The sequence below is a fragment of the Canis lupus genome, chromosome 4, assembly GCF_003254725.2.
Source record: "Canis lupus dingo isolate Sandy chromosome 4, ASM325472v2, whole genome shotgun sequence".
Lineage (NCBI taxonomy): Eukaryota > Metazoa > Chordata > Mammalia > Carnivora > Canidae > Canis > Canis lupus.
The window spans coordinates 44057017-44077481 of record NC_064246.1 but is presented as its reverse complement, the minus strand read 5'-3'; the positions used below and the strand labels follow the sequence as shown (position 1 = coordinate 44077481).

General features: G+C 41.4%; 1 protein-coding gene across 10 annotated transcripts in view; it reads left to right on the top strand.

Annotated features, from left to right (window-relative positions):
- TENM2 (teneurin transmembrane protein 2) overlaps positions 1 to 20465 on the top strand; it is a 1512848-nt gene that overhangs the window by 1301568 nt on the left and 190815 nt on the right. For all 10 annotated transcript variants that reach the window (XM_049109164.1, XM_049109163.1, XM_025435138.3 and 7 more), the window contains 2 exons: positions 1582 to 1704; positions 14007 to 14212. In XM_049109164.1, the coding sequence (XP_048965121.1) occupies positions 1582 to 1704; positions 14007 to 14212 (329 nt within the window). The remainder of the gene's footprint in view (positions 1 to 1581; positions 1705 to 14006; positions 14213 to 20465) is intronic.

Below are 20465 nucleotides of genomic sequence, written 5' to 3'. Positions count from 1 at the left end.
TTGAGGCAATAGAATCCGGTCTCTTCAAGTGAGTGACCTACATATAACGGATAAACTGCAGGAGAAAATTAGGTGTTACCTTGACGGAAAGTGTACAGTAAATGTCACTTATTCTTATTAGTATTTATCATCTCAAAGAGTTGCCTTGCACTTCAAAGTAACGTATAGGAAAGAAAAAAAAAAAAACTTGGCTCTGAGATGGGGAAGTATATAAGAAAAAAGCAGACACACACACAGGAACGCCTTGGCACCTTAATCTTCGGCCATCAATCTGAGCTGTATTGTTTGAAGATAGGTTTTTAACCTTAATAGAATGCAGCCTGACTTTAAGTGGTGGTAGGCATGCAGAATTAATTGCTGTGTGAACAATTTCCTAAGCATTGTTAATTGCGTTTCCTGTGGTTAATTGTTTCTCCCATCCCGCATCATCCTCAGAACCTTTCCCTGTCAACAGCCCCTTCTCGCTGCAGTGCCAGAACCCGTAGCAACAGCATCAACCTGTGTCCGGTTGGAATGCCAGACAGAGCGTGGTTATTGTTTGAATGAGCAATATGCAGGGGAATGAACTCCTTATTTATTTGCAAATGAAGCATTTTCTTAGATAGGGACTTTGAAAGAATACAGGTGTTTGGGGTTTGCCTTTTATTCCAGGTCGTAAAAACAACTCACCCAGAAGCGTGGGACCTGGGGTGAATTGAGCTTGCTAAACCACCTGGAAAGTGGGGAGCTGGCACACTGTGACAGGGAAGACCGAAGGAAGGAAGGAAGTTTGTGTTTGGAGGTGTGTGGTGCACGTGGAAGTAAAGCAAGGGTCGGACAGATGTGCTTGCCTCCTTCGCAGAGACAGCGCCTTGGCGCTCTGGCTCCTTCCGTCCTGTGGGAAAGTGCAGGTGTGGGTGCGGGATGTGAGAGAAAAGAAAGCGTCGTCATACTATTTTCAGGACAGGATCCCATTCCTCCACCACCCCCAAGCTTTTTCTACAGTGGGCTGAAAGGTATGCACTTGGCAGAAAGAGAGGTGGATTGGAAAGATGGTTGGAAAGTCAGGAATAGAAAGGTAAGCTGTCCAGTGGGCCAGTACAGCTACAGACGCTGCTTGCTGCACTGCCATAGTCACACCACCAGACAGGGCCCATTTGGGTAGGCTCCTTTCGAACCCAATTTATGTTTTGAGTAGTGTGGGCGAAGCTGTTAGACCACCCATCTAACAACAAGGCGTCCACAGTGTGGGAGAGACTGGATGTGATGAAGCAGTATCTCTGACAGTGATCCCAGAGGGGCATCTTCCCCTCCTTGGCAGCACCATTCAGAAGGTCTGAACGAGGGTTCCTCCTCCCTCTTTACCCACCACGGGGATCCTCTCCCCCAAGGCTCTGAACAGCAACCCAGGGAGAGGAGTCCTAACCACCCAGAGCTACTTGCTTTCTACATTTAGCTAATCCCTGCGGCCTGGGGCAAGCCGGTTTTGAACCGCAGCTTCCTTAAAAGGCAATCACTTGGAAAAGGCACCTGGCCCTCCCCCTTGACATTTGCATTGCTGAATTATCTATTCATATTTTCATTACTTTGTCTCTCCTGCAGCAATGCATCTGCTCGGACTCAATTGGCAACTGCAGCCGGCAGATGGACACACCTTTAACAATGGGATAAGGACCGGCTTACCAGGAAACGATGATGTGGCAACAATGCCATCTGGAGGCAAAGGTGAGGTTACAGCTGCTGCTTGCCCTCTTGAGGTCACAGGAAAATTCAGAGCTCCCGCCAACTGGTTCAGGTTTTCTAATCCGAATCTTGGAAGGTACGCAAAAAGGAAAAGAAAGGGAGGACCACAATCATCGCCTTTCCTGGGTGCCCCTGTTCAAAGCTGTTTGCTGTTCCTGTCTGTTAGCTGTATTTGGCTGGAGTCACTGGGAGCTGGCACAGTGCCGGCTCAGTGCGATGTGCATACCTATGCTATCTGGAGCGACTTGAAAGCCTCCCAAGGCCTGGGCAGAAGCAGCAGCAACAGCAGCAGCTGGAGCGGCAGCAGCAGCAGCAGGAGAAAGTCCTGCCTAATCAAGAAAGCCGAGAGCAGCAGGCAGCACATGCCACTAGACCAGAGCCCTCTCCCCAGAGGAGAGATGCAGCCTCCCCGGGGAGGAAGTGCTGCCTGGCATGAAAGAGAGAGATTCCGAGCTGTTCCGCTTTGGGAGAGAATAGAAAAGAGTTTTGAAAACTCAGGAACAAAGCTTCTCTTCTCAGAACAGTAAAGAGGACAATGGAAATGTTTATTGAAGCAATCAAACAACTGTATTCTTGCAGGAAAAAAAAAAGTTGGTGCTAACAAGGTGCTAAAAAGGAATGGAGAAAACAGGACTGTGGGGAGGCGGAACGTGGGGCAGTGAATAAAGCAGCAGCCAGTGGTGCAGCTGGGCACACTGGCACCCCGGGCACGCGGTGGGCTGTGCTTAATTCAGGATGGAAACCACCAACAGGGCAGATGGTATGGAAGGGCTTCTCCAAGACTCTTCCACTCTGCCTCCTTGCACATCTGGGCAGTTTCCCCCCACATTTCTGAGATATTTCGGAAAGAAAGGAAGTAAGGTTTATTGGACACCTGATCTGTGCCGAGCTTAGCACTGCTTGATTCCAACAGCTTTAACCCGAGGGAAATCATCTCAGGGAAACCAAGGCCCAGGATGTTTTAGAAACTTTCCCCAAATCAAACATGTAGACAGGTACAAATTTAAACTCAAGTCTGTGCCTTGTGCATCTTTGGGCAAAATGTTGGCATTTTCCTTGGCTCAATCATTTTCCACAGAGAAGATTCCAGAATTCATCTTCCCTCAGAGGTGTAGGTTAGTCATCCTGAAATGCTAATGTTGCTTAAATTATTCTCCTCAGAGTTGTCCTAATGGCTTCGAGTGTGACTTTTTTGTCTTTTTATCCAATCTTCAAGAATCGCTTTGCTCATCTATCCCAATCATAACACTAAATTACCTTTAAGTAAGCATGAAAAAGTTTTATCTGAGGATGAAATTATATGCTTTCCATTATCAGGTAACTAAAACTAGACGTAAAAATGGAGAGTGTGTTTGGCCTTAATGGACCATGTTCTGCCTTAACTGACCGAAAAGCCCAGAGCTGGATTTCTTGGCCTCTGTGCAGTCCGTTCACCTCTAGTACTTGACACCATCCTCAAATCCCGTTTCCTTTATGATGGTGGTTCTCTGCAGGGTGTGTTTGGCTCCTAGGGGACATTGGGCAAGTGTTCGAAAACTTCTTTGGTCTTCCCAGTTAGAAGAGGTGCAACTGGCATTTAGCAGGGAGAGGCTGAGATGCAGTTAAACATCCCATGGTACTCAGGGCAGCCCCTATAGCCAAGAACAATCCTGCCCAAGAGGTCCACAGTGCTGCTCTTTAAGAAACGCTGCTTTAGGGGAGCCTCTGCTTTGTTTGATCCATAAACATTAATCTACAAGTCAGCAGCACCCAGTCCTTCGAGAAGGCAGGACATACATTTGAAAATGAATATGCATATTTGCTCATCAGGCACAGGGATATATTTCATATGTGTCTACGTTCCGAAGTTACACACAAATGCTTTTTAAATAGCATCTTTTACCAAAGAGAATCACTGATAGGCATTAACTTCCGTAAATCAAGGTCAGCCACTCTATGCATTCATGATTAAGCTTGGTTTCCAACTCACCCCCCACGTGAGCATCCCACACCAGCAAGACAGAAGATTCCTGTAAAGAACAAGTCCTAACTAAGAGTACGGTATCTGTAAATTAACAAATGAAGAAACACTTACCATGGTGTCTTTGGAAAGACGAGAATTTCCCTCCTCAGATGTGGTGTGCTTTAGAAAATGTTGTGGAAGTCATGTAACATCACTAGTTCTTTTCCAAATGAGTTATGAGGCAGAACAGTGGTGGCCAAATTGTTGTCCAATGAATTTTGTCAATAGGACTATTATGAAAAAGTGTTAGAATTTAAAACTGCTTAAACTTGAAAGAAAACTGGGAATATCTCCTTTCTGAACACCAAAATAGTACTCTTCTTATGACTGACGATCGCAGATCTCTTAAGCTGTTGTAAACTTTGGTTTAAAAAATAACTAGAAAGATTTTCGTTTTCTCACACCCACTTACATCTTTTTTTAAAAGTGACCTCAGGGTCTTCCCTCCTCCTCGCTCCCCAATTCTATACATTTAGATAAACTGAATCAATTCCAATCGACTAGTTTTCCAGTGTTTCAAAGAGACAATCAAGATATATTGGCAATAAGTTAATTAAATAACACCCCCTCCATTTTTTTTTGCGGTATACGATAATCCTTCACTCCGATAATGTTTTAATCAAGATACACCACACATTGCCAGGGAGGTTAATCTTATTAAGCAATTACTGGGTAAGTATCCAGCAGAAGCAAATTAAAATGTAAGCAAAACAAGGGTATGTGAGTTCCATCTAAGATGGCACATCGATAGAGATTTCATTACTTGGTCTTTAGGAGTGTTTACATTGCTCAGATTTGGGAAGGAGCCTAATAGACAGAGCAGCCTACAGACTCTGATATGTTAGTGGAAGCAAACCACTTGATTAATTAGTTAGGAGAGTATGTTCTTTGGGCTTTGTCTTCCTTTTCCGTTTGTTGTTGTTTATCATTTATTTTTTCTCCATTCTCTCTTTCAATTAAACCTTACTGTGGTTGGTTTGGTGGTTGGGTTTCACATCAAGGAAAGGGAGCCCACAGACTGCCAGAATCACTCACCATCTCGAGTGTATTTCTATGTTAAAAGGAATGAACTCATACATCTTCATTACAAGAGCACAGAGCACTTTTTCTATAGATCTGGGATTAGATAAGCCTTGAGAACGAAGATTCAATACAGTGTTCTGACCTGGTCAGATAACATAAGGGAATCCAGTTTGATTGGCTAGGCCCAGAGGCAAAGAATACAAGAGCTTTTAAAGGGCACATCATATGTAGCCAATTTGTGCACTGGTCGTAAGAAAGAATAAACTCCCAAGTAGAATTTCATGGATCATTCTCAAAACCTATCCTTCATTTTAAATTCAAGGTGTCCTCTATATCAGGGGTCAGAAAACAACATCTCATGGACCAAATCAGGCCAGCCACATGTTTTTGCAAATAAAGTTTTATTGGAGCACAGCCGTGTTCATTCATTGCCTATGGCTGCTTTTGCGCTATAGCAATGGAGCTGAGTAAATGCAACAGAGACAAGCTGGCCCACTAAAGCCTAAAGTATTTGTTATTTGACCCATTATGGAAGTTTGCCCAGTGCTCTGTATCATTTGCAAACCCGTTTCTATTTTCCTTGGACTGTTCTGCAACTACAAGGTATAGGAGATAAAGCAGGTGAAGCCCAACTCCCTTTCCTTCTTGATCAAGTGATGGGCATATTTTTGGTAACATTGCATTGACAGAGCCTCTGTAATAGAATACTCTAGAGTTAGTCCAGTTGGTTACAACTGCCAGCTCCATCACTTAGTGGCATGAATACAAGCAGGCCATTTTCTTCCCTTAGCCCCCGATTCCTCATCTGTAAAGTGGTACCCCTCACTCTCTTGGCATCCAGCATAAGTGAGACGATGCTTGTGAAACACAGTGTGTGATATTGGGCACTTAATAAGAGATTTGTGAATATTAGTTGTCGCTGACATCATTATGACATCTCAGTTGCTCCATTTAATGGGCATCCACGGGCTGCCACTTCTTATGAGGTGTTGTATTTTCCAAAGGTGAAGGCTGCCAAGATAGATGATCGTTCTGCTTCATCTTTTCCCTTCACCTTCTAAGAATTAGAACAAACCCAGATGTAAAGACTTCTTCCAAACATTTGCTTGATGAGGTCAGTGGGAAGCAAGACTTCCCATTCAAAAGGGCCAATGTGCAAAACAAGCTGGCCCATTCCCCATAGCATTATTTGTCTCACTGCCGCTTGTGTTCCATCACTGCCAGCCTGTCTGTTTTAAGCCCCACCATTCTCGGTTTATAACTCAGCTGTAAACATTTATTTGTGCCTGGAGCACATTTCTTTCCTACCCTTTGAAAAAAAAATCAGAATTTCCAGATGGTATGCAAGTTGGAAAAAAATGGCAAAGACTGTTATTCTGTTTAGAAACATGTTTTTCTACACTTGCCCTTTCAGCAAAAACTTCATAATGATTTTTACTAGTTGGCTTAATGCATGGTACTAGGAGCCAGATTAGCAGGGAGGTTGGTAATTCTTCCTCTGGCTCTTGTCAGCCTCTCAATGAACACAGCCCAGGGTTTCAAAATGATCACTTCCCTACATGGGGCTTTTTCAAAGTCAGTGAAGTTCCCAGAAGGGCGAGGGGTGGTTATGTTTGAGCCAACCATTACAATACTACACGTTTACTGGCAAATATACCAATAGCTTACGTACCAATGCGACAATTCCACTCATTTTGGAGGCCATCTTACTCTCCCTTTGTTACAGAGGAGTATTGCTTAAGCACTTCATATTGATGATTTTAGCTTCTGATTACTACCTGCCACCCCATTCTAAGTTGTATAGTTTCTGTTCTACGTGACATCCTTGTGGCTTGCTTGACATGGGTATTAATATCAAGATCATCAATTTCCCTTCTTAGTACATTTGTCCTCACTTCTGTTGGCACATTTCTCTTTCAGAGTTGACTTGTACACCCAGAGGTGGTCTCTAATCTGCTTGGATACATGCCTCTTTGTATGTCTTGTACTTAGCCCAGTATCTGAGAAGTAGTCAGTATAGTGATTAGATACTTGGGTTCTGGAAGCAATCGGACAAGGCTCTTGATCCAGCTCCACCACATAAATGCTATATGACCTTAGGCAAGTCACTGTATTTTCATGGTCCTCTAATCTGAAAACCGGAAAAATCATAAAGGTATCAAGAGATTACATGGCCAGCAGTAACCACTCAGTAATTTGTAGCTGCTATAAATAACACTAATAAACTAAACTACTTATTAATGCAGAATCATGTTCACCTGAATGGTCAGATATATAAATGTCTGTTAACACCCGTAGTGGCAAAGAGTTGGCCATTTTTATCTAAGGTGACAAATTGAGGTTTCAAAAGATGTAAAGGCCACATGTAGTCCTAAGAGCTGAAAGATTTTATAAAAATCATTATTCCTGTGTGATGTTGTGAATACATCATGGGAGCAGTGAATGCTCAGGATAGAAATCTATTCCTGAAGAATAGCCAGCCAGCAGTAGGGTGAAGGCTGATGGGCTGCCGATGACTCAGATGAGCTCTAGTGTAAGGCAGCGAATCTAATGTCCTTAGGAGAATCTTTTTTGCCTATCTCTTGGTTAAACAGAACCCTCAGATGGTTGTCCTGATTCCCAAATAAATGGAAACGAGGTGTAATGACTGAAGCAATATTCTGAATTCAACTTTATTTGCAATAGATAAAACTATGTGAGGCAGAATAATCTGCAAGGCAGATTTATGCTGAGGTGCCTCTGGAGTTCAGTTAAGTTTAGGAAGTATTAATATGTGGCTTCATTTCCCTGGTTTGACTATGAGTCCATTCCCGTTATCACTTGTTTGGGGAATAGTCTTGCTGTTTCCAAAAATGAATTATGGCAACATTTTCCGAAATGATTAGCTCCTAATGTGGCTATGGAAGGCTGTCGTTTTGCTTGACATCAGTCTTATTTAACTGGTTGGAATTTTAGGTACATGTTTCTGAAATAGGCAATAGCTTCACATTTACATGAGCAATCTTCCGTGGAGTTATAGAGGTGGACTATCCTATAATATTGATCACTAGAGTGTTTCCTCAAAAATTCCAGAAATCTCATCTTTAAGCCGGAGATGAACCAGCCAGAACCATCATGAAGTATCTGCTTCTTAGGGCAAAATGATCACCATCTCTACTTTTCGTCCCGGACCTCATAGGCAGAGAGCAAAGTTTGACGAGGAAGCTGAAGTTCAGGGAGATGCAGGCGGGACTTGGTTCTGCTGGCCAGGACACAGAGCTCAGTCACTACCCAGAACCTAAGGATGGTGCCCAGACTTTCAGTGAATGATTGTGGAATGGCTATTTAAATCTTCTCCTGATGCCACCAATTCAAGCCCACACCGGGTCCATGGCACCTTGCCCTGCTGTCTGGATAAGGGATAATGGGAGTATGACATACATTCCCACTTTTAATATTGACCAGAAATTACCTAGTGCTATAGTAGATGCTTGACAGATATTTGTTGCATGAAGTGAAGTATGAATAAATGACCTACACCACATTGCTTGAGATATTCATTAGTTATTATTAAAGAAAATCTGCCAGCTTTTTGCTATGCGGGCTCCACAGAGTTGTCCACCTGAGAAGCAGCTAGAGTCTACATCAACACCTGCAATTTGGAGCACATGAACTTGTGACTGTTTTTCCAGTCCTTAGCAGCTTCATTCATGTGACAGGTCCTTTCCTTGTCTGTAGACATATCAATCACTCACTGAGTACTGATTTCTGCTACTCTGGAAAGGGACTTCCTATTTCACTGAATCCTACCCCACCCCTTGGCCCTTTCTTAGTTCATTTTGCCTACACTAGTTCACTGTGCCTATATAGGCAGCCTGTATTTTAATTAGACCATCACAAATGTATACTCCAAATCTGCAATAAATAATTACAGCTGTGTTTAGGTAGCACAACATGTGGGTAGAAAGATGCAGAAATACCACAAATTGGGTGCTGCATATGTTATCCTGGTTAATCCTCAAACAACCCTGTTATACAGATGAGTGGACAAACCCGGAAAGGGGGAGTGGTTAGCCCAAAGGCACACAGCTAGGAGTTGTCAAAGCTGGGATTCAAAGCCAGGGTGGATAGTTCCACTGTGCAACATGCCTCCTGAGGTTTCAAATCTTCTCAATAAGGGTATACCTGCTCAGGGAGGGTGATGAAGATGGAAACTTTAATTACTTTGTTGCCTTGTTGCCTGTCTCTCAATGACACCCTGTTAAGAATTAGCCCATGTTTGTGGTCCTAGAATGGTTAGCAGGGCCAAGGGGAGCTCAGGTTCAGATCCTTCTTTGTGGGACTGGGAGCCTGGCTCAGACTGCTGTCCTCTTTGACCTGTGAGAGCAGCACAGATCTTTGCTCCTGGGCACCAGCTATATGACTCTCCTGGGAGAGTCACAGAGAAAGTTCCCCACATTGGCCCCAACAGTTTACAAAAGCCACCTTTCCTTTTTATCTCTCTTGAGGCAGTCTTTACATCACTTTTTTTTTTCTTTTTGGTTGTTTTTAAAATTACAGAAGTTCTGCACACCCATTTGAAAGAGGTTTTGTAAGTATATAGAAAAAGCTTTTTTCCCTTGGCCATAAAGAATGTCAGTGTAACAGTTGGCAAATCTGAATCAGATCTATAAATTACAAATAGCATTGTATCAATGTTAATTTTCTGTTTTTGAGAACTGTATGGTAGTTCTGAAAAAAAGTTAATCTTGTTTTTAGGAAAAACACATAGAAATATTGGGAGGTAGCTTAGTCTCAATATTTCAGAAAAAAATAGAATAATAGAACAAATGTGTATTAAATTTATGGAATCTGGGTGAATTCTATGCAGGACTTCCTTGTACTGTATGTTTTAATTTTTCTGTAAATCTGAAATTATTTCAAAATGAAGATTTTATATATAAAAGTAAATATTTGTGATTTGTGAGCAGTAGTGAAAATTTCACTCTGTAAAAGCATAATTCAGTTGCATATCTGGAGAATTTCATTTGAAAGTAGTCACTAGCTTTTAACAGTAATGGTAACTTACATTAAATGAATTTATTAAAAGTGAAATCTCCTTCACTTTCTATTAGTCCCTCTTCCCTCCCACGGACAACATACACACACACACACACACACACACACACACACACACCCTTACACCCTTTGTAACATGTACCCCAACCCCCCGACTTTGTAGAACACAGTAGACTCCAATAGAATTCCCCTTAAGATGTCTGTGGGTTCAAACCGCTCTCATGTAGATAAGGACCCTGAGATGTGGGGGCTAGATTGGCCTCAAACTAGCCAGCTGCTTAGTAGCAAAGAAGAGAGTTCAACCAGAGTTCATTTACACCCCTATTCCTTTCCACAAAAGGTCCACGGTTGCTAAGTACCAGTATTAGGACCCGTGGCTTTTGGTTGTTAGTCTAAGGACCTTTCCACTATATGCCAGCTCTCCTGGTATGCTCATTTATTTATAAGATTTTACACAAAAGATAAATTAAGAGTTGACGCATGATTTTTGAAAATGATCCACAAGGAAGTTTCCTTTAAATAGTAAATTTCCCCATAAAGCTTTTGAGCTTTCGATTTCATTTAGGAAAAAAAAAAAGCCCATTACATGCAACTTTTCAAAGTAAATCTTCCTCAAGGCTCCCATTTTACCTAGTAGTCACAGGGTTTATGTTAAAACACCCCATGAGATAGGCAGGTAAAGCTTGATTCAGTTGAACAAGCATTTATAAATCACTCACAGTTTGCCAGGTACAAAACACAGAGAACCCAAAGATGCATTTTCAGTTTTGCCTGACCTCAGGGAGTACAGTGTCTAGTACAAGAGACTTAGGAAGGCAAGCAAAATCAATCATAGGACCAAACAACAGGTGTCGGACCCTACAGGACACTTAAGTGTAGATGGTGTGAACAATGAGAGAAGGAGCCTATTTGTCTGGTGGTAGGAGTGAAGGTGGGGTGAAAAGAAAAAGAGCACATCATTGTGAAGGTGCAACTGACCTGATCCTTAATTTCAGGGCTACTTGGCAGGTGTATCGATAAAGTAAGCTAATTGATAAAGTGGCTGTACCAGCTTCTGGAAAAGTCCCACCAAAAATCAGTAATGGGAACAGATCCTGACTACCAATTTTACGCTTGTTCCCATAGTTAAGTGTATTTCAGAAAAGTTCAACACTCTCTCTAGAATGATGGGTACATAAATACATAAACATATATATATACACATATGCATGTATACATATATACATATCACATATCTATAAAATGTTCTTTTTTCTTTTAGAAAATTATTTCCTCTAAAAAGAAAGCCAGGTGCTTTTCCTTATAGTTTTTCATTTTTTAAATTTAATTAAATGGAACTAACCAGCATTTATTTTGCTATTATTATGTGCTAGGCCGTGTACAAGCCCTGTTTTGTGTAGTTCCATTTGTTGCTCCCCCCTATGAGACACTGTTATCATTTCTGTTTTATATTTAAAAAAAAAAAAAAGGAGGCCCAGAGAGACTAAGCAAATTGCTAGAGGTCACACAGCAAAGAAGAACCAGAGACCAGAGACAGAATTTAAACCCAGCCCTTTCTGGCTGCAAAACCTGTACTCATCACCCACAGGTACTACCTCCTTTAGTGGATGGAACGTGAAAAAGGAGCATATGAAACCCTAGAAAGTGTGAATACTGAAAAGGCAGCCTGTACTCACTGGTAGTAGCAACTCATTTACTAAAGGCAGTGTCCTGAATTTGGGTCTAGTAAAAGAACAGGGATCCCACTACTGTACAAACCAAACCCCTGAGGCTCCTTGTCTGAATCTCTCCAGAGCAACCACTCTCTGGCAGCTGGCTCCCTTGTGAATCTCTTGCATCCTCATTTGGCTTGACATTATCAAAATCCGTTTAGGTTTCAACAGTAGATTAGCGGGCTCGTGGGTGCTGATTTCCTGCTGCTATTTCATATCCTGTCATTAACCCAGCAACCCCTGAAAGCCCAACAGACATGAAGGAAAGCCCATCTTATTAAGTTTAAAGATGAATAATTTCTTTAAAATTCTTTTTTATTTTAAATGAATTTCTTTAACCTGTTGCCACACTATGATTGCTGGAGTTACTTTTGGATCCTAAACTATTCTTCCCCAAGGGTCTTTTTTATTACACCCTTTCCTTACTGGGCCCTTTATATTATATCCCTTTCCCCACAAAAGTTCTTAAGGTGGGGGGAAGAGAAAGTCTGCCAACAGCAGCATTTTTAAATACAAATTAGTTTCCAAATTATAATAATTAGAGCTTCTGATTAATGGATAATAACAAGTGTTTCCCCCTGGACATATCATTATTTCAGCAAAATAAACAACACTGTTTAGGCTGAGAGCCTTACAGATAATAATAATAACAATGATAGCTAATTTTTATTTAGGATTTTTGTTGTGCCTACAATTGTATTAAGGGCTTTGCCTGGATTAACTCATTAAATCCTCGTAACAACCCTGTGAAGTAAATAATAGAGCCCCAACTATATAGATGTGGGAACTAAGACACAGAGAGCAAGTGCCAAAGCCAGGATTTGAACCAGGGCAGTCTCTGCCCAGAATCTCTGCTCTTCCATACTGTGTAGTATTCCCCCCCTACAGGGAAGTATTCCATGTGCATTATCCACATAATACATTTGATAAATAAACCATCAAGTCCCATATAAAGGACTTACTAGTATTTTCTTTCTTTCTTAATGATATTATGTGGTAAGAACTTCCAAACTTCTCCTTAGAAGCCTGTTCCTGGTCTTGTTATTGTAGAGATCAAGAGTTTCTTTTTTAAAGTCCAAATCATTGTTTCTCCTGCTTTGTTTTAAGCCCTTGTTGACTTTTCATTTGATCTGCGATTGAGCTAAATAAAAATGAATCATTCCTTCTCTCATTTAAAAAAAAAAAAAAAACACGGAGAAAAAAAATAACTTCATACCCTCAAGTCATTTTGTGGTTTTCTTTTATAATTTAGATATGGAAAACCTTCAGAGATCTAAAAAATTTCACCTCTCCATTTTACAGATGGAGAAAGCGGCACCAAGGTCATTTACGAGTCTTGTCTTGATGCAGGGCTAGATAGTAACACACCAGGTCCACTAAGTCAGACAGCTTCACTAACCCTTCACGCCAGCCTTCAGCAATCCCAAGACCTCTCCTGACCATCCAAACCTTTTGCACTGAATTGCAGCCAAATATAGATAAATATTTTCAGAAAAGCCCATCTGTTACAGAATGCAGAAGGGAGCTTAATTCCCATCCTTTGCCCATCAAACTAATGAACTTTTCCAATCCACAGGCCATCAAAGTGATCAATCAAAAAGTGAAGAGACCCCCAGAAATTCTTTCAGAAGTTCCATTTGAACAAATCACAAATGACCATTATAAAGTTAGGCTCTACCTAGGTCTTATTTCCATTTAAGGATCAGGAAAACAAGGCTCCTAGAGATTAATTTGCTTTCTTTGGGCAGCTACTAGTAATTCCTAGCTCTTCCTTAATTCTGTGTTTGCAAATAAAACCACCCTCAAGAGTGTAGAAGGTACTAGCTACTTCAGTGTTATTAAGAAATCCCCTTTTAAAATAGGTATTTCTGCAACTCCTTTTATTAAAGTTCTGAAGGAAGCTGAATGTGGGCAACTAATATTTTCTATATAAGTAATTTCAAGCGCATTGATGTCTTCATGAGTGAAGTGTGATTTCCACATGATACTTAGACCCCTCCTGCTAACTCAAGGAAGGAGTCACCCCCAATAGTAGGTCAGTCTGAGATCAAGTCCTTATTTTCTGTTGTTATTTACTTTGGGCCAATTTTTGTTCACTGTTGCTTCCTTTTTTTTAATTTATGAAAATGTCAGTATATTGGACTTGTTTCTGGCTGGAAAGAATAATTAAAGGCTACACGAATTAAATTTGGTGCCAAATTAATATCACTCCCCTCTCCCTTGCCGATCATTTTACACCCCAGCCATATCCGAGGTTGTTGGAAGCTTTACGTGTACTTGCTAGACTCCAGCTCTTACTGTATTTGATCAGTAACGAGCAATCACAGAAGTTTAGAAAGCATTGTGCCAGTATTTCACATGCCTTAGATTATGAGTTTGTACTTAAAGATGAACTTGCCATGAGTCTAATCTTCATTTTTTTTTAACTCCTGGCATGCAAATAAACAGAAACGTAGAATCAACAACTGTGTACAAATGTCACTAACTTAATGTCACTTCCTGTTTTCCAGTGCCCTGGTCATTGAAAAACAGCAGCATAGACAGTGGTGAAGCAGAAGTTGGTCGACGGGTAACCCAAGAAGTCCCCCCAGGCGTGTTTTGGAGATCACAGATTCACATCAGTCAACCCCAGTTCTTAAAGTTCAACATCTCCCTTGGGAAAGATGCTCTCTTTGGTGTTTACATAAGAAGGGGACTTCCACCATCTCATGCCCAGGTATGACTATGCTCGATATAACTATGACTTTAAAGAAATCACCACTCCCTACCCACTGGGATGGCTATCATTGAAAGCTGGACAATAACAAGTGTTGACAGAGATGTGGGGAAATTGGAACATTGATATATTACCGGTGAAAATGTAAAATAGTGCAGCTACTGTGGAAAAGAGTTTGACAATTCTTTAGAAAGTCAAACAGAATCACTGTGTGACCCAGCAATTCCACTTCTTCTAGGTATATACACACAGAGAACTAAAAGTGTTATTTCTCATAAAAACATATACGTGAATGTTCAGAGCAACATTATTCATAAGAGCCAAAAGGTGGAAACAACCCAAATGTTTATGAACCGATGAATGAATAAACAAAATGGGACCTGTGCAATGAAGTATCATTCAACTATAAAAAGGAATCGAGTGTTGTTGTATGCTACAACGTGGTTGAATTTTGAAAGTATGGTACTAAGCGAAAGAAGCCAGATACAAAAGGCCACATACTGTATGATTCCATTTACTGTCCAGAATAGGCAAACCCAGAAAGACAGAAAGGAGATGACTGATTGTCAGGGTTAGGGAAGAAGAAATTGGGAATGACTACTGGTAGATATGGGGTTTCTTTTAGGGGTGATATAAGTGCCCGGAAATTAGATAGTGGTGACAATTGTACAACATTGGAAATATATGAAAAAACTACTGAATTATAAAATGGCATAATTTGTGTCATATGAATGGTATCTCAAAAAGAGAGAGACAGACAGACAGACAGACAGAACATTCCTACCTGGTGAAGTCAGTTTTGCTAGCCCTGGAGGTTAATCCTTGGGCATTTTAATTTCAAATATTCTAGTTATTGGATTAATTTGTTAAAATGCCAGTAGAAGACATCCCAGTGTATCTAAAAAGAGTTGTGTAACATTAACCAAAATTCAGCCATTTCACCGTAATTTCTATTCCTCCCTCTTCTGAGTTCCTTGGGACATCCTTGGCACTATGACAGTGAGATTATCCCCAGTGTTAGGAATGAAGAGATTGGATTAGATTGGATTTCATTGTTTTTCCTCTCATCCATCCTTTAAATTGACCTGATAGAGATTTTATTATATACACACCACTGGGGATAAATTAATACCCACCTGGCGTGGTTTTCTTTTCCAAAAAGAATTGCATATCCTGAAAAAAACCAAGTAGAGCTTTCCTGCCTCATTTGCTTTCAAATCCAGCAAGTACATAAAGAAGTACATTAGGAAAATACCCCAGTGAAAGAAAAACTTCCTTAACTACCCATTATATCTAGTCAAAGATGACTTTAAAATGTGCTGGAAAGGTATTCATCTAGAAAATTGAATTGAAAGAATTAAAAGCTCTAAACCCATTGGCAAATGCACAGGAGTGAGGCCACCATTTCTTTGTCTTCGGCTCATGGCAGACATTGCTAATTGATGGCTGCACTTTCTCCTCAGTGAGCTCAGCAATCAAATACCTCCTGCAAAACCCTCAAGGCAGCCACTACCAACAGACCAGTGTTGGCTCTCAAAATGAAACTTACTTGCAATCCCATCTTTGCATTTTGAAAGTATCCAAGAATCAATATAAAGGACTAGGGGAGGGCTGTGGGAGTTTTTTGGTTTGTCTTCTGTTTATTTTGTTTTGTTATGTTTTACCAATCACAGGCCATGTTATAGGGACCAATATGCAAAGTAGCAATCAATAAATCTCCATCCATCCATCCAGAAAAATATTTATTGATTTAGGCACTGATTATACAGAGACAAGTTAACATAGCCCCTGACCAAGCAGAACTCCTGATGCAAAAATTGCATCTGCTCGTCAAAGAGATTCACATCAAGAGAAAGAAAGTCAGCCGAGAGGAGTCCCTGTGGCATTTCTGTAACTTCTGGCCAGGCAGCACGGTGCTGCTCTGGGAAGTTATGCAGATTGTGAGGTGGCGTCCTTGACCTTCAGGCTCCACTGATTCTACTACAGTACAATGAAGGACTTGCAGTAGTAAAAACTGCTTATTGGCCTTATTCGAGCAAATACGAACATGCCTCTGGGCATAGCTGAGAATAACTTTCCCCTCAGCCAGTTGGATGCAAGGAGCTGGAGAAAAATGCTTCTTCCCTGACACTGTTCTGAAGCACTGTTATCCCCCTTCCCTTGCATGCTCTGAACAACTAGTATCATGGAAAAGCAAATGATCATGGCAAGTCAAGTAGGTAACTCTCTGTAACTGAGTGATAGTGGACAGCAGGCAGAAACATACTCTACCCAGTTTCCCTGCTGTTCTGACATTCAGGACTCAAACCCTCAATGACAATGTCTTTTCTTCTTTTGTGGCTACACCACACTGTCCATCTCCTGCCAGGCTAGTGATTGTTCTAGCGGTCGTCCTCTCAAAATAGCTCCACTCCAGGGACAGCCTCATCACAGTTCAAGGGAAGGGAAATGAATAGGCATGGGCTGCTGTACCGTGAGGGTTTCAGTCCAGCTGCCAATTTGGGAGTTTAGCGTGTGTTAGAGGGTCAAGTAAGCGAGGCACAGTGCAGATGCTTAGAAATGCACAAGACAGGTACAATATAGGGGTGCTTCTTAAAAAAAAAGAAAAAGAGAAAAAACTGACTCCCTGCACATTCTCACATTCAGTCACTGTCATTACATGCATTCATGTCCATTTGATGAGCTACATTTCCTTGAGGAGATGGCGCTTAGCTCCTTGCAGGGATAGGTGACTAACTCACATCTCAACCCTTTATAGAATTTCTCATTTCTATTGGCAGATCCTATCAAGGAACATAAGTTCTATGGGGATTGGCAGTCTAGCCAAGGTGACTCATTTGAGCTGGAGAGAGAGAAAGAGAAAGGGATAGGGAGGGGGGATGACTATGAAATTCTGTTGGCTGTGTTGCATGAAATAGCTATGCTTAAATTTTATTGAGTATCATACTTTGACCAAGAGCCTACAAGGTTTAGTATTCTTGTCCAAGGATATTAAATACAGAGGAGAATCCTTTCTTACCCGCTTTAATTTCTCAAGAATCAGAGTGAGTCCCAGTTGATTTTTTCAATGTGGCTTTTTACAATAATAGAGAGGCAACGTGGCATAGGGGGGATGTCCTGGAATTGGAGAACTCAGAATGGAGGCCCTGCTACATATTAACCAGGAGACCTTAGACCTAGCCCTTCACCTCTTAGTTTCTATCTGTCTACCTGTGTTACCTGGCTCACAATGCTGTTGTAATTACACCACCACAACAAAGGTAGAATGGGAAAACTCTTTGTAAACTAAAGTACAATGTAAAGATATCATATATAATTGTCTTGTGGTACTAAGAAACTCCATGCAGCCCTAGCAAATACTGCATATAGATGAGCAATGATGTAATTGTGGTTTTTTAAAGTAAAATTAATTTTTTAGTGTTTTTTTCCTTCTTAGGAAAGAACAAGCTATATTTTCATTGTAGAAAAAATTTCAAAACAGAAACAAAATGAAGCAGAAACACCCATAATTTGAAGCAGTCTCCTTTTGGTAAATGTTTACATATGTTTCTGCTATAATAAAATCTATCAGTTGCAGGAGAAAAAAAAAAACCCACTAAGAATCTAAATGGCTTAAAATAACAGAAGCTATTTTTTGTTTGCCAGGGGTGATTTTTGCCCCCAACCCAGATGCATTTGGCAATGTCTGGAGATATTTTTGGTTGTCACACTGGGACAGAGTTGCTACTAGCAGCTAATGGGTCAAGCCTAGGGATGCTGCTAAACACACACAGGACAGCCTACACAACAGAGAATTATCCCTCCCAGATTGTCAGTGTTCCTGGAGTTGGGAAACCCCACATCACATGTTCACATGGATTAAAGAGGACTTGGTGCAATGTCAGGATCACTCAAGGACACAGACCTATAGAACTTCCACTACCAGGAAAATACTAGTTCCCTGTAGCAAAGGAGGGAGAAGGTGGTGAACTGTGGACCAATCCCTGAATACTTCTACTTGGAAGTGACACATATCTCTTAAGCCCTTGTCTTACAGACCGAAGAAGTCCTATCCTAACCTCAGTGGAGCAGGAAATACAATCTTTTTTTTTAAAGATTTTATTTATTTATTTGACACACAGAGAGAGAGAGAGACAGACAGACAGACAGAGAGACAGAGAGAAAGAGCACAAGCAGGGGGAGTGCCTGGCAGAGGGAGAGGGAGAAGCAGACTCCCTGCTGAGAAGGGAGCCCCATGTGGGGCTCCAACCCAGGAGCCCTGGGATCATGATCTAAGCCAAAGGCAGATGCTTAACCGACTGAGCCACCTAGGTGCCCTGAAATATAATCTTATGTTCACCCTAAGACATGAAATACTAGATAAATCAACGAAAAACCCTACTCACTTACAACAAAATGTTGGGACACCTGTCCTTGTGCCTAGCATTTGTGTACACCCTTAATTCTTTCCTGAAAGTAAACCCTTGAGGACCTACCATGAATTACCATACTGTCCTTCTGCAAGTCCGCACCAGTTACACTCCTTACACTCCTACCTCCCAGCAGTACTGTGGTGTTGCCCATTTTATTTGCCTGAACACTCACATAAACTGAGTTTATCATTGTTTAATATTTGTCCATTTGAAAGGTGGCTATTATATTGTCTTTTAAATGCAGCATTTTGACACCCTGCATTGCAATTTTTAAGACCTAGACAAAAACAAAACAAAGTCAATACAAGCCTTTCTCAACTGACTGATTCAAATTCTTACAGCGATGGTGCGTGAGGAAGCCTAGTGCATCTTCCCAGGTATTTGAAATCGTACAAACTGTGTCAGATTTGCTCAGCCCCAGTTCTAGAAAGGAAACCAATCAGAGTTGAAGCAGTAATAATAATCTGACCTGGCTACAGTGCTAGGCATCAAAGGAAATTTCAGAGGTTGTTGTGAAGTCAGGGTCTTGGGTGGTTAAGGCGGCAAGCAAGTTTGCTTGACAGTTCATCACTGATTGCTACTGATATGTCAAGCCAAGTAAAATCCTTTGTGAGAACAAGTCAATAATCGGCAAATGAGGTACATGATTAACCTGAGACAACAAGATGCACTTACCGCTTGGGAGCCCTGCTGAGACTCACCTTCTCCACAGTCCTGTTTAGCAAATATTAAAAATGCCTATTTCATCACTCAGACTGATGGAGCCATGAGCTCAGTGACTTACAGAGGCAACTTGGAAGCAGAGGGTGAGCTTGCAGCTCTAGCAGGGTCCTTAGAGGGAGATGCTAGGGATTGCACAGCACTAAGATAGGAGCAGTCGCTGTTCACCCCGAGTGCTTTGCACTGAGATATGTCTGTGGGATGGGAAGCAGAACTAGCCACTAGACACATTAAACAATAGAGGACTATTTAAAAGACCACCAATTCCTCCAGGATCACAGGAAATACTTGCGAATCCAGGAGATAGAGCATGTGTGGACCAAGATAAAATGAGCTGAGCACACATTCCTATTTGTCTTCATCAGCAGAATTCCCTTAAATGACATTTTTTAAAGCAAATTTATAGATGGCAATTAGTGATGTTAGCTTTTGCCCCCTTGGGTTTATCCCTTTCCAATTCAGAGCCTTTTCTGAAAACGAACTCTCACTTTTCTTTGTCCCCTTCTCTCTTACCCAAGTATGGAGACGGCACATGGCTTCAATCAGAGATGGGACTGGCCAGGTCCCTGGGACATGGGGACACTGAGTGCTCTGAGCACCCTGCTTCTCTCACCATGCTGCCATCTCTGCACCCTCGCGGTGCCCTCTGACCAGTCAGATGGATCTCCCTGGACTTCACCCTTCCCTGTGGAGCTGTGAATTTCATGCAGCTTGCATAGCACATCACATAATGATTTAACTGCATTTTGGAGGGAAGCATATTTTTACAGGCCCGTTTTTCAGACCTTTTCTTTCCCAAAGAATTTGAGTTATGGAGAAAGATTTTGTGAAACCAAGGGAGACTTGGTTTCTTCTGTATTGTACTAAAAGTGCTTTTGGAAAGGTCTTTCTCAGGAGACCCCTTGGGATTATCTGGCACATCCTAATAGGAACCAAGCTGCTACTTAAATGAGTAGGTGCCCTACTGGGCAGCCACCAAGCAGAGCTAAAGAGAAATCTCCAGGGACGCTTGAGTTTTACAAGAGAGCTGGTATTGAGGGAAGTGCACGGGAGGACACTGTGGATATTTTTCAAGAAGGGTAATGCTTAAGAACATGGAACTCAGGGAGAAAGACAGAAAC